Source organism: Quercus robur, chromosome 7 (genome assembly GCF_932294415.1).
Source record: "Quercus robur chromosome 7, dhQueRobu3.1, whole genome shotgun sequence".
In the NCBI taxonomy this organism is placed as follows: Eukaryota; Viridiplantae; Streptophyta; class Magnoliopsida; order Fagales; family Fagaceae; genus Quercus; species Quercus robur.
In genome coordinates, this window is record NC_065540.1 from 19,632,158 (window position 1) to 19,651,118 (window position 18,961).

An 18,961-nucleotide genomic window follows, 5' to 3' on the forward strand; every position below is an offset into this window, starting at 1 on the left:
GATTGAAGGTACGTGAGGAGTTAGAGATGTATTTTTACCTTCTTATCCCCAAGTTTTGTCTTTGCTTAAATTTAGGGTGTAGAGGTATTTGTTTAACCACAAAATTGTTCATTCCAAGCAAATGAAGCCTCTTAAATAGTAGTGTAGAAGAAAAAAAAAGGGTAATGATTAGGGCAAATGAATAAAACTATAAATTTTAAAATCCTAAATCTATATTTTTTTATTTAAAAAAAAAAAAGTCATTGACAGGGACGGAGCCAGAACTTTGAGTTAGAGTTAGCATTTTGAGTGATTGAAGGTACGTGAGGAGTTAGAGATGTATTTTTACCTTCTTATCCCCAAGTTTTGTCTTTGCTTAAATTTAGGGTGTAGAGGTATTTGTTTAACCACAAAATTGTTCATTCCAAGCAAATGAAGCCTCTTAAATAGTAGTGTAGAAGAAAAAAAAAGGGTAATGATTAGGGCAAATGAATAAAACTATAAATTTTAAAATCCTAAATCTATATTTTTTTATTTAAAAAAAAAAGTCATTGACAGGGACGGAGCTAGAACTTTGAGTTAGAGGGGGTGGTTTTACTGTTGGCTGTACGCGGCGGTTTCAACCTCTGATTCTGCTACTTAGCTACTGAGTTTTTTTTTTTTTTTTTTTTTTTGTGGGTAAAAACAAAATTATTTTTGCTTAGAATTTTTTAAAGGGCAGGGTTATTTATTTTGGATAAAATTAGTTAATTGAACTTAATTTTGTTTTTAGTTTTAATGGTAATTTTTGTTGTTGAGATTTTTTTTTTGGGCTTGCATATTTTGTTTTATATTTTAGATCTATACATTTTTTTATGGTCACTAAAATAAGGAAAATGCTAGAGCCACAAGTTTTTTTTTATAAATTACTAATATAATAAATGGTTACTGGTAAGTAAAAAATTATGTGAGTGATGTGCCCATATGCGAACCAATAAAAATATGCTACAAAAAAAGTTTGTAAAAATGTTATAAAAAAATTTTGTGAGTATAGCATTAGTTTTAAAAGAACAAATGATATTGTAAAAGGGAAAGAAAATGTAATTTTATAACACAAAATTACTAAAATCAGTACATGTATATATATATATATATAAAATAATATATTTTTTAAAAAAAGTTAGGGGGGGGGGGGGGGGGGGGGCCATTGCCCCCCTAGTCTAGGGGTGGTTCTATCCCTAGTCACTGATAATTTACCTCCTACTTTCTCGGCTTGACCTCTTTAAAAGAGAAAAAAAAAAACAAAACAAAAAAAAACAACTAACTAACTAACTTTCTCTTTAAAAACAAAATACCAACCGCTTATTCCATTTCCACATACACACCTACACATTTACCTCATTTTTCGTAAAATTTAGTACATCAATTTGAGCAGTTTTCTTCTTAATTTTTTTTTTAAAGATAACTTAAAAAAAAAAAAAAAAAAAAAAAAAAAAAAAAAGAAACAAGATTCCATTGTGCACAAAATTACACCAAGTGGGTTACTAAACTCGATCTTACCACCACAAACGATCCACAATCTATCACAGTTAGGAACTGGCAAAGCAACCGCCCGGCAAAAAAATGAAAAAGGTCCCTATTATTGTTCTCTCTTTTTTTAATCTTTTGATTTTTTAAGGATTCATCACCCATGCTTGAATATTTGTGTGCTTAGTTTTGTTGCTTTGGGTATACGATGAATTTTTGTTTGTTACCGTTAGGTTTCTCAAAGCTTTGTTCTTATATATACAACCATGCACCCAAAAAAATGGTGGTTCATCGAGAAAGAAGATGAGGATTTGTCAGTTGGTTCCTGATGAGCTTGGGTAGGTCACTTTTTTCTTTTTCTTTTTATTCTTTTTTTAAATGGCTCTTCCTTCTTTATTTTTTGCAGATTTTATCTTTGAGGTCTTAGAAGTATATATGCTTTGCAGCTGAACATTTGTAGTTTTCTAAATTCTTTTCGTCAAATGTTTTTTTATTTATATTATTTTGTAAGAATTTTTTTAAGTAAAATTTGTAGTCCCATATTTAGCATTTCAACCAAAAAAAAAAAAACCTTCATGTGTAAGTTATATTTTATGCGCATGCTCAGATAATCTTCTATTATTTTTTCTTCTAAAGGTTAATAATTTAGGGTTGCTATATTTTCCAATCATAAAAATACTCATGGTGTGATGAGTGTTATGCATTTGTGGATAAAATAATTTTTTTCATATAAATCTTATCACAACCATAGGTAATTAGAAAATGTGACAATTTCGAATTATGATGAATGAAAATTATTAACTTTTAAAAAAAAAAAAAAAAAAAAAAAAAAAAAGAAAAAAAAGAAAGAAAGAAAGTAGATGAGCTTGTGAATACACGCATTCTCAGAGGCTAGTCTTTATTATAGACCTAATAAAATCAAGGAAAGACACTCCTTGGAATTTCTTCCTCAATTTGAAATCCAAACCATCTTGAGCTAACTTCACATACTCTACCTCTGGCAAAGTTGTTAAATACCCTGTAGGGACTAGGGCCCAAAATAGCGTATTGAGCCTTGGGCCTTGTCTGAGGACATTGATAAGTTCGAGGAGGAACAATTAATTGTTAAACGTCCCCAACTAAAGTCTCAAAGATGGGGAACAAATGGGAGGCAATCTGAGGAGGAAATCCTCCTCGGATATGATGAAAATAGTTCACAATATGTATTTCATCCGTTAGTATAACCCTCCAAGAAGCTCCAACGATGAAGACACGTTTCAAGAACATACGAGAAGGAAGGAAACCTAAAAATATCTAAGGGAAAGCTGCCACCATCGCATTAAATGCACTGCAACTACTTTTCTGGCCGCATTTATGTGGAGAAGACCTCTAAATAGTACTACCTTGGGTATCACAACTCACAAGAAACCAGAGAGGGTGTCTGATGGGACAGGTATTCAAGTAAGGGTTCGGATGACCAACAAGTGGAGGGTGAAGATGATCCAAAAGAAGATATATAAGGTGGAAGACTCTTCATGGAGAGGGGCAAAGTGTCTGGAATTTTTCTTCCATTTTTGTCCAAGTTTAGATAAGTTTGGGGGCAAGTTTGTGTTGTACCATACAAGTGCTTGTCTAGTCAAAGAATTGGGAAATTTTCTTTGTTCACAAAATCCATAATTCAACAACTCCGCAAACTGGAGTGTAAAACCATGAAATGTGTTCCATTTCATTTTGCCATTGTCACTAGAAACAAATGGAGATATATGATATTTTGAACCTCTAGGCTATTCTACTTCCTAATCAACCCACTCAGGATACGGTTGAATATAACGTACCTAGTTGCTCTATGTATCTTAAGCCACAAGCCTGCTCAATTAAGCCTAGCAACTGTTCATGTATTGCTTGACCTTAAGGGGATAATTAAGAGGTTTGGCATGTTCATGTGGGAGATGGACAATCGTATGGTAATCCTTTTCCTTGCGGAACACTCTTAGGGCATATGAGGGTCTAGAGACACTGGGATTTTCCTGAAATCAAGACAGAAGTGTATCCCCTCCTTGTGGTTCACGACTTACCCTTGCATTTTTGTAGCCATTCCTTGCATTCTCATAGCCATTTAGGAAAAGTTTTGCTGTATAATAGGTTATGTGGTAGCAAAAAGAAAGCAACATGTGTCCAAGGGTCTTGTGTCATGTGTAATGTACATGATTTGGGCCCTTGGACACATGTTGCTTTTTTTTTTTTCTATCACATAACCCATCATGCAGCAAAACCTTTCTCTTTCACTTATTTTCGTGGTTCTTCCATTTATTATCGTGACCGTTCCCTTTAAGACCTCCACTAGACTTGTTTTATATTGCACTTGTGGTGGCATATAGGGGAACTTCGTTGTGAGAAGTCTCATTCCTAGGAGTTTCTTTTGCTACCTTTTTTTGGGAAAAATATACTATGTTTCGGGTGTATATATCTTCTTTCTCATAGCAGGTGAGTCCCACTAATAAGTAGGACCCATCTACTATGAGTTAGAAGATGCATATACTCGTAAAAGAGTATACCTTTTCCTTATTTCAAGAAATCCCAAGGTATCTTAATGGGCTTTCCTTTCCTACCCCTCATGCGTGAAAGGAGCACTTCAATGATTTTGTGCAATACTTTTTCAAAAGCTCCTCGTAAAGTCATTTTTAGCTCTTCATCCGCTTTACCTATCATTCGTTTTATGGCATGGTCTAGAGCACCTATTCTAATTTATTGGCCAATGTTCCCAAGAGTGGCATTGGTTTATAACAAAACTTTAAGTTATGTTCACAAAAAAAAAAAAAAAAAAACTTTAAGTTAGTTCTCTTGTTGGGTATGAGCTCGTGTCTTCTATATTTTCCATACTCCTAGTTGTTAATGGCATTTCTCCGACTGTGGTTGCCAATTTGTTTTGTTTGTGATTATATTTTCACATATCGATGTAAGTAGAGTTGTATCAATGTGATTGCCAATCTAGTGAGGACCTCTCTCAAGCATTAATGACCGTTTATGAAGATCTTATTCTTGTGATTTTACTTATGAGAGGATGTGATTCGGTAATACCTCAATTATGGAGACTTTTAATCTATCAACACTGATGTTGGTGACCTACACTAAATCGATTATCGAGGTAAACAAATAATACTTCATAAACACGAAAGATTAATGTTTACAAGAGGACTACTTGCATGGACTTTTTACAATGAGCTCGCAAGTTGAAACTAGAAAGCCAATAATAAATAAGAAAGAAGTCCATGTTGTATTTTTTTTTTTAATAGAGTTTTAACTTTTGATAACTATGTTTATTATCACTAGATCAAAATTCCAATCGATTTTTAGTGTAGACGGAGATTGAAACTCAGATTTCTTATTTAATTATCAGATATTTTACCAGTAGTTTGTTATATGAGTTGTTATTCTCTATTTGTACTTGAGATCTACAACAGTTATTATCAATAATTGACAGTTTCTTCTCTCTATGTGTCATCATTTCCTTGCACTTTGATGGAATTTGTTATCGATTTCAGGTGTTGCTTGAAATTTGGTAACTAACATCATTCCTTTATCGATATATTTAAATTGTATTTCCAGAGTATTGAAGTTAATGTAATTGTCTGTAAATGATAGATTAGTTCATCATTTCCTTGCACTTTGATGATGGTAGTTGTTATCAATTTCAGGTGTTGCTTGAAACTTAGTAACTGTCATCATCCCTTTATTTATACATTTAAATTGTATTTCTAGAGTATTGAAGTTAATGTAATTGTCTGTAAATAATAGATTAGTTCATCATTTCCTTCTACTTTGATGGCAGTTGTTATCTATTTCAGGTGTCGCTTGAAACTTGGTAACTGTCATCATTAATTCCTTTATTAATACATTTAATTGTATTACCAAAGTATTGAAGTTAATGTAAATTGTTTGTAAATAATAAATTAGTTTTTTTTTTTTTTTTTGAGGAGCCAAATAATAAATTAGTTAAAGTAATAAAAGTGAATTTTTTTAGTTCAATTTTTTTTTGAGTAAAACTAAAATTGACTAATGCTCTAAATATTATACGAATACCACTGTAGTAAAGCTTAACCGGTATGAATTTAGTAGGTGCATGAAGCCTGAAGAGAGAAGAAATCATCAAATGAAAGAAAAGCAAATAAGGCGGCTAGCCAAAAATTCCAACCATCTCGATTCAAAGCTTTTAGAAAACGAGTTTCTCAAAAAAAAAAAAAAAAAAAACGGTGTTTTTGCACCTCAAGTGAAATGTGCTTACCAAACTATTAAGACTTGTTTTGATTAGCAAAGGAATCTAGAAACATATTAAAATAATATAATATTAAAAAAATATATATGATTATTTTAAGTTAAGTTTATCTCCTACCTATCTTAATTTAAATCAAAATTCCATATCGCATTTTTCCCAATTTGAACCAGTACTATCGGAAAGTTATCCAAAATATTAACCTCTAATGGAAAATAATTATTAATTAAAAACAAAACATTCACATATTCACTTCTCAATGATTAATATAAAGTATGTTATTGCTAAAAATAATAGCAAAAAGAACTTCTTTAAAGGTAGATTATTCCATTCATACATTCAAATTAAAGAAAAGACTTTAATTTTGGCAAAGTAAAAAGTCTCATCATTGCCAAAATTAACGTCTTATTTTTTTTTTTTTTTTGGATGAACGTTAATAGTAAGTCTTTTCTTTACTATTAACGTTAATAGTAAGTCTTATTTTATTAATATTTTAGATGAACGTTAATAGTAATTTTGGCAAAATAAGACTTACTATTAATGTTAAAACACTTTTTTTTTTTTTTTTTTGTTAATTACCTAAGACTCCTTGACCTTTTATTCCGAACCAATCACAATGATCGAACTTACTTCAATACCTAACCCCAAAAAATGAAAAGAGATCAAAATCGACCAATGATAACAAACCACCAGAGCAAACCCACAGAGCAACCGTGCAAGCCACCACAGGCTAACATTGCTTAATCCTTTTTGCCTCTGTTTTTTGGCTAGTTTACGCTACGCTTTATGTTTCTTTCAAAACTCTCTGTGTGTTCCCTGACAACCTTGTACTTAGACGCTATCTAATCAACAATTACTATTCTCAATTAATTTCAAAATATAAGAAAAAAATAATTAAATTTTTTTTTGAATCAATAATAATATTTTAATGATCAAAATCATGCATTAAATACAAATCATTCTCTTCTTCTATTCTCTTTTATCTATTTCTCTCTCTGTCTCTCTCTCTCTCTCTCTAATCATTCATCAATTCGGGTCGAATACTAGAAGATCCGTTGTTTTTTGTATTCGGAGCTCGGTTCCGGGTTCGGATTCTAGGGTTTGTATTTGGAATTTCGAGAATGGCTCAGGGAACAGGGAGGGGCAGAGTGGTCGGAGACTACTTGGTGGGTCGGCAAATCGGGTCCGGGTCGTTCTCGGTGGTGTGGCACGCGAGGCACCGAGTTCATGGAACCGAGGTGGCGATCAAGGAAATCGCTACGGGTCGACTCAACAAGAAATTGCAAGAGTCTCTCATGTCGGAGATCTTCATCCTCAAGCGGATTAACCACTCTAATATTATTCGCTTGCACGATATCATTGAGGTTCGTTGATTTTTTTTGGTTGGATACTGTTTGGTTGGTGAGAAAATTGAGGAAAGTAGTGGAAAAAGAATTTTGAAGTTTGCTGTTGTTTAGTTAAGAAGCAATAAACTTTAAAGCGCTTTTTTATTTGCTTAATTTTGTTCGTTTCGATGGGAATTTATGTGAGGATTTTTTTTTTATGGGTATAGTTGACGTGTTGGGAATAGTTTTGAAGGGAAAAGATTTTCCACAGGGTTTTTGTTTGTTTGCCATAGTATACTTTTCTCTCTCTCTTTTTTGTTGTTGTTAATCTAATGAATGAATTAGACAGAGATATAGCTGTGTGTACTTGCTTAGAAGCTGAGGAAATTAGAGGAAAAAGTCAAAAAAATATGAAAATAAAATTTCAATGTTTATTCTTGGGAAGACTATTCATGGGTAATGCAGCCTTTAGGTTTATTTGACTTGATAATTTTGTATGTGGGAAAGCAAAACAAATGGATATTATTTATTTATTTTCTGGGTTCAGTTTCCTTAGTTTTTGTCATCAACTAAACTACACATATAAAAGTCCCAATACAGAAGAGCTGGGAAAACAATGGATTATTAAGAAAATTGCAATCGCCATGTGAAGCTCAAGTCTTATTAGCCTGATTGGGCTTGAGCTTAGTAATGGTCACTTTAGTTACATTAATGGAGTCGATTTTATAAAGTACTGCAGTCTTAAATCACTTGGCCTGATTTAGAATCCATCTGCAATTTCAAAAATTTGAAGGTATTATGTTCAGCTAGTAATGTCAACTATCTATAACAGGTTCAAAAACATTCAAAAAAAGTTTTTGTCTAATATTGCTTCATATAGGTTCCTGGGAAAATACACCTTGTATTGGAGTACTGCAGAGGGGGTGATCTTTCCGTATACCTTCAACGCAATGGAAGAGTCCCAGAAGCCATTGCAAAGCAATTCATGCTGCAGCTGGGTACTTCTTGAGCTTTCCTGGTTGTTTCTTAATTTCTATCTTTTGAATCTTCAATGAGTTGGTAATTCAGTGATATTGGAACGTTGTGTATTTTACAGCTGCTGGTCTACAAATTCTTCGTGACAATAATCTTATACATCGGGATTTAAAGCCACAGGTTTGGTTGATTGTTTCCTGTTTAAGTTCCAGTTCTAATTAATATGTGAAACTCTATATATTTCTCATTTCTCTAGACAGGAAGCAAGCTTATGCCAACAATTTTTTTTCCCTTTTTAAAAAAATACTTCTTAAAGCCATGAACAACCAAAACTTGTATGTGCGTAATGGTTTAGTTTAGTTGAGTATATTGTTCAACAGCATTGTAGAAGGCTTGGAAATTGCCAAATGGATGGATTACATGTGCTCTAGTTTATATGTATAATAATTAATTAGGGTAGTATAATGTTCAATTTATAAAAGAATTGTTTGATATGTAGTAATATTGTCATTGCAGACAGTTTTATTGGCATTTCAATCCATTTGTAATGTGTACCATTTGTGGAACAGAATCTCCTTCTTTCTACAAACAACAACAATTCAACTTTGAAGATTGCAGATTTTGGATTTGCAAGGTAAAATCAACGCTATTTTCCTTCCTGGGAGGTAGCCTTTCAGTATTATTGTTGTCATTGTTATCTTTTTGAAGTGATAAATTCAGTCATGCTATCGTACTGCACTTTGCCATTATGAATCCTTGAATTGCGATCCATGCAAATATGATATATGCAGCAGCCCAGGCTAGCTTCTCAATCAACTTCTGAAAACTCTTCCAAGTCTTCTATTGAAAAAGCACTTTTTAGAACCATTTGCCAGCTCCTATGAGAAAAGGAACACTCAAAATAAAGGTGCTCAATAGACTCAATCTCGCCTCTACAGTAAACACACATCAAATGACCCTTGATTCGCCAATTAGCAAGTATTTTCTTTCTTGTATGCTTATTCCTCAAAAGCAAGCCAACAAATGAATGCATGCTTAGGATTTAGATAGGAACAGCATTAGGAAACCACACAATTCTCCACCAGGTGACATAAGGCTTTTTGTCGCAAATTGCATTCCAGGTATTTCTACAATTAAAGATTTTATTGGCAGCCATTAGCCACTCAACATGATCATCCCTATGCAATGGCACCTCATGAAGCCTCCCTTGAACCAAAGTCAATTCATAAGACCTAGTTTTGAGCGAAGTTTTTTTTCTTCTCTCTTTTTCCACGGATTTTTTTTTTTTTTTTTGCCAATAAGAGTATGCTTTATACCTAAAATTCTCTTTATTATGTCCAAAAAAACCACAAGGTTTTTTAAAGTAACACTTGAAGTTCATAATATTGTGCCTAATGTCCCCTAGCTTTAGGTGCCTTCCTTGCTTAGACTTAGAGCTTTTGTTGGCACTCTAGTTTCTGGTGGTCAGAGAATGCTCCTAAAATTTGATGTACTAATTAGATCTTTTTTTAACCATCAGGAACGTTTTTCCTTTTAGATAAATACCATTGGATTGAACTTGTGACCTCACCTCTCCATTCCCTTTTGGGGCAGAGGCAATGTCACTTGGTCCAAGGAATTTTTTTTCCCCTGATTAAGCACATGCTTGTTTCCTATACCCTTTGATTCACCTTGGGAGTACATGTGTTGACAAGACATGACATTGGGAGGTTGCGGCATTCAAACACTTCATAATGTGGAATTCTTGGGAAAACAGAAAAAAAAAAAAATCACTTGGATGTACCTTGCATCTGACTCTCAATTGACGGGGTTTTCCCTATATCATCTCTCTTAAACTTTTCAATGTTCAGACATTTCAGTTTTCCTTTTGTAGATCTCTGCAACCTAGAGGCCTTGCAGAAACCTTGTGTGGCTCACCTCTTTACATGGCACCCGAGATAATGCAACTTCAGAAGTATGATGCAAAGGTGACTTTCGCTCTTTTCATTTTTTTAGTTACTCATGATTTCACAACTTCTTCTCATTAACGTTGAACTGAATACGCAGGCAGATCTCTGGAGCGTTGGTGCGATTTTATTTCAGCTTGTTACTGGAAAAACTCCATTTACTGGAAACAATCAAATACAGGTTTGATTAGCTTTGCTTTTTTACATACTTAAAGAGGTTTCACATGGTGCGCAGTATTCTTACCTTATTGCTTTTAGTTTCAGTAGTAGTCCTTGTGTTTGGTTAAACTAGTCTTCATGCCTTTAGGGTTTCCTTAATCCAACAGACTTCAATATTGTGTGCTGTGCAGTTGCTGCAGAACATTATGAGATCAACTGAATTGCATTTCCCTCTAGATATCACAGATCTGAGTTCGGACTGCAAAGATTTGTGCCAGAAATTGCTGCGACGTAATCCAGGTATTTCAGATGATGTGTGTGTGTGAGATACCTAAGTAGGCCCAAGAGCAAACAGGCTATATCAGATGCTAAAGTTTGTATGCTTTTCAATAATTAGTATGTTGTCAAATGCATCAACTTTATATTTACTTGTCAAAAATTTTATTTTTTTATTTTTTATTTTATTTTTTGTATATTAGCAAATGGCATAGAGACGTGTGAGTGATAGAATTACTAACTCAATTAAGGGTTTCCTTCAAATTCTTTCAAGTATCAATCAAGTTATAATAATTGCCCTAGTTTTATTAAGAACCAGGCATTACGGAACTTAATTATGTGCCATAATTGCTATACCTTGATGTCAACTATATATGCATTGTTTGCCAATAAATATAGGACCTTCTTCACATCAATGTAGTTTGGCTTGGGCCAACAAATCTGCCTTGACGTTAAATTGAGTTCAACTTAATTGCATTGACAATAATTGAGGATTGCATGTATTCATCATTCCTGCTGATGCAGACTTGTTGAGGCATGTGACTGCTAATTTGGGTGGTTTTATGACATTTAGATTCATAACTATCCTTCATTCTACAAGTTTTTGATGCATAGAAAGCATGGATTGCTTGAGACAAATGAGCTAAGGAACAATAAATAAGAGCCCTAGGAATCTTGCAATATCTTGCCACTGATATGTGAGAGCCATAGGAAATTTGGTCTTATCTTCCAATGGATTATGAATTCTAATATGAAATTCCACTCTTAATTCTAATCCTGTTTTTTATCATTGTAATTTTCAGTTGAACGACTAACATTTGAAGAGTTTTTTAATCACCCATTTCTTTCTCAGAAGCAACCTGCTGAATCACTGAGGTAAACAATACAAAGTGTTTTGGTTTTGTGGTTTTGTCTCACTGTATTTATCAGTCTTGAAAATAATAAAAATTGCCTGTTGCATGCTGAAGTAGGAGGTCTTCAATACTACTGGATGAATTTCGTTCGCCTGAATGTAATCCTGTGAGGAATATGGAGGAAAGTTCTCCAGATGATTGTCTTCCTTTCTTTTTAGATGATGATTCTAGTGGTGCAGAGGGGAGCCCTTCCTTTGTAAAACGGAGGCCCTTTATGAAGTCTACTTATGGATTTTCTCTTGATACAAAAGTTGATAAAAGGGAAGCAGCATCAACAACTTCTAATAACATTATTCTTACTTCCAGACATGGTAGTTCCACAGATAAATTGGAAAGTACTAGTCCTAAGTTAGACAGCCATAGACCACCCTCAATCAGAAATTTAATTGATCCTATAAAACCTATGGACCAGAGATCATTTAACAATAGATCAAGAGGTACCAAATCCTAACATGTTTTTGTTTTCCTTTCATGTCACCATATGATTTATCTGGATCCAGCATATGTTAGTAAGACATGGATTTTCATTTTTTGTCGTCTTATTTTCATAGTTTCTGCGGTCATGGAGTCGCTAGAGTCAATTGATCAAGATTATGTTCTCGTGTCTGGACCTCCAATGGATGTGTCATCTTCCTCAGCAAGTGCTTCCAAGCCAAGCCATTCTCCATACAAGTCAGGGTCTCCTCCCCAAGCATTTGTTAATATGACTGACACATCAAGTGCTCCAATGCCAATCATGGGCACAGCTACCAGTAACCCATATCGCATTGAAAACTTGGAAAATCAAAGCTCTGCTCCAGGGACTTCACAAGGATCAATGTCTATAGGAGATGCTTTAGAGCAGCCATCAACTCACTGCATGATGAGGATTAAATCATTAAAACAGTGCGCATCTGCCATTACAGAATTAGAAAATGAAAAGGTAAGTCATAGCATTCCCATTTATGAAATTAATCTTGTTTCTTTAGTATTCCTTCCACAAACCTGTAGGGAAGTTAAAAAGAGCATTTTTTTTAGAGAAAATCAGAGTAGTAAATAATAAAATGGTCCCCTGTCCTCCCTCACCACACGGCCAATGAATTTAATGATACATGGTCTCTCTGTAGCACCTCACATGATATATGGTCTCTTGGTGGCATGGGCCTATGTCTGGCCCATTTACTAAGACTATTTTAGTGGTTTCAATCTATTCCTTTGATAGAACTTGATTTCTCTCAATGTCAGCTATACGCTTAATTCATTTAGTGTTTCTAGGACAGGTGTTGACCAGCTGACACAGAGGTGGGATATAGCTTGTATGACAGTGGGTCTTAATTCTCAGATGCAAATTCATCTGTATTATGTGATTTTAACAAACCACATACTTTCATAGAGGTGGAGTGCCCCACCATCCCCCCCACCCCCTGCCCGCCAAAAATCCCCTTATACATTAATTAATGTTTTTTATTTTTCTATATTTGTGTGTGTGTGTGTGTGTGTGTGTATAGCTTCATTGAAAATAGTAGAAAGGAAATCTTTCCTATTTTATTAATGCCTTTTGAGGTTTAAAAGTTATAAAAAAAAAAAAATACATATATATATATATATATATATTAAAAAGGAAAATAAAGAAAGCAACAATTCAATTGAAGAGAAAAAATTTAGTTACCTTTAAAAGGTGTTAAAACCTCAAATTTTGTATGTAATAATTTATTATGTTTCTTAGAAATGAGAGTCTTACGTAATAAAATTTGGAAATAAGTATAAATAAACTCTATAATTTGATACAGTTTTCAAGTTAAACTCCAAGGTTTTAGATGCACAAAGGGTTACTATATGATTTTAATTTTTTAATTTTTTTTATAATTTAATCATTTTACAAGTTTAACAAAAACCAAACATAAGCTGTACTTGAGGTTATTTAATTAATAAAAATCATCGCATGAGAATTTTATGTGGAATTTTGACTAAAAAAAAATCACAGCACAACTTATTCATACATATTTTTAAAAAAACCCTAAATAAACACTATATCATGGATATGCCATCTTTTATGAGTAAACATACTGTGTTTTTTTATAAGTAAGAAAAATTTTATTGAAAAAAAAAGAAAGACTACTTCATGCAAAATGAGGCATGAAGTTGCCAAAAGAATTACAAACAACAAAAATTTATGTACAAGAAAAAAGAGAATCTATAAACATTGGAATGGAATCACTTGAAGTGAGTCCCCAAGCATAAGACCAATAAAACAAAGTTCCTACAAACAAGGCTATGAGCTGGACCCCTGAACTCCCCAAGTCTTCAAATATTCGATTATTACGCTCCCTTCAAATGTTCCACATCATGCACAAAATTGTAAATATACTGCTTATTACCCATTTAAATTGTATTTTATTGTCCAGATTGATATTAAGTATTATATATGTAATGCATTTGCATTGTGCGTGTGCATAATGTGTGTATCTACATGTATCCATTGGTGTATGGAGACAAATGTATGTTAGTTATAAATTTTGCTCCCATGAAGTCAAATCCTGGATCTGCCAATCATACTTAAGTATACTTGGATGGTTTATTCATGGTAAACTTTTTCTTTTGTTCCCTCAATACATGGTTGTAACCTGATAAATATCATATATCCTTTGACTATTGTTTTGAGGGTATTATTAGGTGGTGGGACTAACTTAATCTTGTTCCCTCATTCTGTTTGTGCCTCATGCTGCTAGCGTGACTCCTTCTGACATGCCTTACAGTAAAACACTTTTTTTTGGGGGGGTTTCTCCTGCTCAGGCTTTAATGAACTTGTTTATGTCTTCAAATTATAACAATATTTGTTTTTCAAAAAGATTGAGACAGGCAGGCAACTAGAAGCATTCTCAATACGACTTGTAATTCTTGCAATTTGGAAGCAAGCGTTGGATATATGCCATACACAAGCTGCCTCAGCTATGGAAGGAAGTCCAAGCCAAGAGAGTACACGATTTAAAAGGAGCACCAGCAAGAAGTATGATAGTCCTGAAGCAGAAGAACGTCTTTCAGTTGGCAGCAATCAATTGCCAGAGGATATTGCCTCTCAGATTGAGAGAGAATTTCTCCTGGAAGTTGAACATGCTGAAGAACTTGCTAAGGTCATTGAGCCTGGTATGACTTGATCTTTGGACTTATCTTAGAGCATTCACATCAACTCGTGCAAAATTTACTGTCTATTTTAGCATAAGAACTTACTTTTTCTATTTTACTTATTCACTTTTCAAAACACTCCACATTAGATTATCTATTTTACATTACATTTCATTAAAATATCAAATTTTCTTGATTTTTTTCTCTTTCTTCACACACATAACAACCACTATCCATCCTCTTCCTTCATGGTTTGGATACGTAAAGAACGAAAAATAAAAAATGAATAGTATCAGTGTAAATTTACATGGTTACTGTAGCAAACTTGTAAATCTACACAATTATACACTGATTGATGTGAGTCATTTTTAGGAAAAACTCTGTAAAATTTACGCATTTTTCTATTATATTCCCACTGATGTAAGTGATCTTATGATGCATAAAGTTTTTCTGTCTCCATATATCATCAGCAATTCAGCATCAGTGTATCAAGTGTTTGTAGCCTGTAAGATAATATGTTTTTAACTTTTGCTCTTATCCTTTTATCAAATCCATTTCATTGATGCCTAAATTTCTATAATAGTTCTTTACCATTTTATTTGATGACTTTTTGAATTTCAAATTGTTATCTGGGTGTTGTGAAGACTAAAACTGTCATATGTACATACACACATTATATTATGTCAAAACTCCACACTTAGTACTAGGATGGGTGACCTCCTAGGAAGTCCTCATGTTGCACCCCTTTCTTTTTACTTATCAAAAAATATATGTGTGTATGCCATGTTAATGGCTTTTATTGTTTAATGTACCTACAACTTATTGGGACTGGGGTCCTATGAGCTAGTGGTTGTAAGTGCAGCATGCCTCAAATGGTGCTTTTCGTTTAGGCCTTAATATCAATATTGGTGCACATTTATGGTATGGGGAGCTTTCTCTGTCATATATCATTTCCATCTCAGGGATTCTGGGTGCTTCTATTCATCTATTTTGTCTATGTTACAAATATGTAAAGAAGGAAGCCTTTTACTTATCAAAAAAAAAAAACGTAAAGAAGGAAGCTTTTGTGGTTTCATTTTAAACTCTGTAATGTTTCTACATGTCATGATTCAGGCAATACAGAGATGCCAGATGCAATGGAGACAATATTCCAAGCTGCCCTTGCTTTTGGGAGGCGTGGAGGCGTGAGTATACTCTCTCTCTCTCTTGCTTAGGAAAAAAAAAAGAGTTTTTACTTTTCTTTTTCCTGCATTTAGTTCTAGTTAACACTCGCTAACTAGTTGGCAAGGCAAGTTCTTATGTTTATGCATTGTATTCATGCTTGTAGAACTCTTAGGTCAAATTACTGGGTAGGGTTCAGCAGTTTATTCTGTTTAGACAATCTACAGCCCCTACAATAGCTATGCGTCTGAAGTGAGTAGCGCCAAAAAAAAAAAAAAAAAAAAAAAAAAAGGTAATAAGAAACTTTATTAAAAAGAAAATGACTCCACTACAAAAGAAGCGTACTGGAAATGCAGTAAGGTTTCAATTTACAAGTGTGCAAGAATTTTAAAAGAGTGGAGCTCAAATGTCCTGGGTTATATTCATCTATTCAAACAAGGACCTCAAGTCAATCATCTTAAGCTCCATCGTCTATTGTTTAAGACCTTAAAAAAATATTAATAGGAAATTCTGTATCTTGTTTGCAATGTTAGACCAATTATCTGTTGACATGTCCTAGTTGTGTGTCCATTCAAGCTTGTCTCATTCATAGTCATGCTCCATCAAATATAACATTGCCTTGTATAATTGATGTGGAAGCTCTAAGAAAATTATATTTTTATTTTAGTCTTATTTAATTTTGGAAGTCAATTGAGTTGAAACTTTTTCCAATGGCTTTGTATTGATTCCAACCAATCCTAGGTGTTGATTCCTAGGTTATTTTAATATTATTTTTCTTCAAATTTGGTGTTGCATCAAGTTTTGGTTTTGTCCTACATCAATGATGCTGTGGAGAAAAGCAGGGGTAGAAATACAAAATGGAATGCATTCACTTTTACATGGTATTGCTTCGAGTCCCTTATATATAAATAAATATAATATATATATATATATATATATATATATTTGTTTGATAGGTAATTACACACACACGCCCAATGGGATTTGGTGCTCGACTCTTGAGCTCACCCTCCTCTTAGCACATGCAAGGGAAGGAGGTGTTAGCTAAGCTAGACCTCATTACTCACCTTTATTCTCTTTTGATAATTCAATAGTTGGGAGGGAGGGGGGTTTCACCCCTGTATGGCTCCGTTGGAAGGCTTTTGGCCCTCACCCTTAGAATTATTGTCTTACGTAAATAATCAAGGTAATGAAACAATGATCTCAAATCTAACTTAAAGGGTAAACATGAAGCTGAGATCTGTCTGTGTACTATGAATAGCAGATGATAGGAATATTAAATATAGTCTTTAGAAAACATTTTAAGTTCATAACATGTTACCATCCAAAATTTTCACTATTATTGAGTGATAGATTGACTCTTAAAAAAATAAAAATAAAAGAAAGTGAGTGATAGAAAATGTTTTCTTTAGCCACTCACTGAGGATTGTTGTCTCGTATGTTTGGTAGGTTGAGGAGCTCATGGGTGATATGGAAAAAGCAACAGAATTGTATTCAAAAGCTGTGCGTTTGTTAGTTTTCCTTCTAGTGGAAGCACCATCCCTCATTCTCAATCCGCCATTCTCTCTCACAAACTCAGACCGGTATAGGCTTAGAACTTACATTGATGTCATTAATAACAGGCAAGGTTATTCTAGGTCCCAGCGGATGGCTCTTCTGAACACCCCCTTAGAAACAAGTGACGTTTAGGTACCATTTCTTGATTACTCGTTTCGTTTTACTCTGTAAAATTATTTGTTTGTACAGTAATTCTTTGAGTGTCTGGGGGAGTTGGGATGTTGAAATAGTTGACTTGTACTGGGATAGGCTGTTGTAATATTACATTTTTGTGATTCAAAGAATGGTGAAATGTGCATTCGTTCTACATTCAATGCACTCTCTGTTCAGATTATCGGTGCAGTAGTTATCATATTTAGAGCCCACCATCTTACAGTTGATCCAGTCGTTGCTCGTAAGTCGTAACTTCTGATCGGTTGAACTGGAAAATGTATATGAGTTTGAAATTTCGTTAGTGCAATATTATGGGCTGTTTTTTTTTTTTTTTTGAGAAAGGATATGGGCTGTGTTTTGAAAGGAGATATTCTGACTTGTATTTTTAAGTTTATTAGCTTTGCCTAAAGTTTGTTACTGTTAATGATGGGCAAAAATATAATTTTAAAGGTGGCCTTTATTAGAATCAATAACAAATTATTACTTAGGATTTATTGTGAAAGTGTTATGAATGTAATATTTCTCTCTCTCTCTCTTTCACAACATTTTTACAATAAATTCTAAGTAATAAATTATTGATTTTTAGTCACAAATGTAGTTGTGGTCAATGGCTACAACTCTACTCAATATGTTTTTATTGAAAAAAGAGAATTTTGAGAAATCCAGTTAGATTCTAAGTGATAAATTATTGATTTTTAGTCACAAATTATTGATTTTTATTCTAAGTGAATTTTGAGAAATCCACCGTTAGATTATATTTTCTTCTTATCTTTTTCATGCTTGCGAAATTTCTATAAAATCAAAAGTTAATAGCTATCATCATCTAACATTTAAATTTTAAGCTTTTGTAGTATAAAATTATGCATAAAAAGTAAGTTAATAGATCGAATAATAAATAACAACTAATTGGCACAAAATTTGAAATGCATGTTAAGAATATAAAGCATGTTTTAATTTTTTTGATGAAAATAAAGTGTATTAAGAATATAAATAATAAGTAGTCCAATAGTTAAAATTTTAAAATATGTAATGTTAATTTTGTTTAGTGAGAGTTATAACCATTGATTACAAATTTACAACTAAGTTTGTAACAAATAACATACTTATAACTTATCTAAGATTCTAAATGATTTTTTTATTTTTATACACTCAAAGTAATCTAACTGCTTCGGAATAGTGTCAATGCCCTGACATGTATTGTATCACTGTGTTGTTGCGTGTAAAAATACAAACAACCAAATGCTTCCCGTACAGCTAATTGTCCCAAACCAAACAGACCGGGCCTCAAACAGGCAATGCCCAGATTAGCCCAATCTGGAGTGATTAACTTTATGCTGCAGAAGCACAGAGCCGAACTCCCTGCAGAAGAAATTCTTAGAATAGCTAGGATGGATGGAGAAACTAGTGAGGAAGCCCAAAGATTTGATGACGCCTTAGATCTGCATAATCTTTTCCAGCTTCCTTAATGCTTGCTTGTGTCCCTAAGGAGGAACAAGTTTTGATGATTATGAGAATTTACTTATTGTATACCATAAACACTTATTAGCTGGGTATTGCCCCTATTTTAGAGCATTTAATCATGCTGGTACACAGATTGATGATGTTAATAATGTTATTGCCATCATCACTTTGAAAAATGAAGAAGCCCTTAAGAACAAT

At 33.4% G+C, this 18,961-nt stretch overlaps 1 protein-coding gene across 5 annotated transcripts; it reads left to right on the top strand.

Moving 5' to 3' along the window:
* Nucleotides 1-6,593: 6,593 nt before the first annotated feature.
* LOC126692671 (serine/threonine-protein kinase ATG1c) lies at nt 6,594-17,483 on the top strand. Of its 5 annotated transcripts, XM_050388366.1 has the most exons (14): nt 6,594-7,098; nt 7,940-8,057; nt 8,156-8,214; nt 8,604-8,668; nt 9,908-10,001; nt 10,081-10,161; nt 10,331-10,439; nt 11,219-11,291; nt 11,384-11,766; nt 11,881-12,251; nt 14,158-14,452; nt 15,545-15,615; nt 16,392-16,473; nt 17,042-17,170. In XM_050388366.1, exons 1-14 carry the CDS (start codon nt 6,856-6,858, stop codon nt 17,044-17,046), a joined length of 2,049 nt encoding a protein of 682 aa, XP_050244323.1. In that variant the 5' UTR covers nt 6,594-6,855; the 3' UTR covers nt 17,047-17,170. The 5 variants fall into 5 exon arrangements, with proteins under 5 accessions (XP_050244323.1, XP_050244324.1, XP_050244321.1 ...); XM_050388367.1 differs by lacking the exon at nt 16,392-16,473 and having other exon boundaries at nt 6,600-7,098; nt 15,545-15,619; XM_050388364.1 differs by lacking the exon at nt 16,392-16,473 and having other exon boundaries at nt 6,618-7,098; nt 17,042-17,483.
* Nucleotides 17,484-18,961: the final 1,478 nt, after the last annotated feature.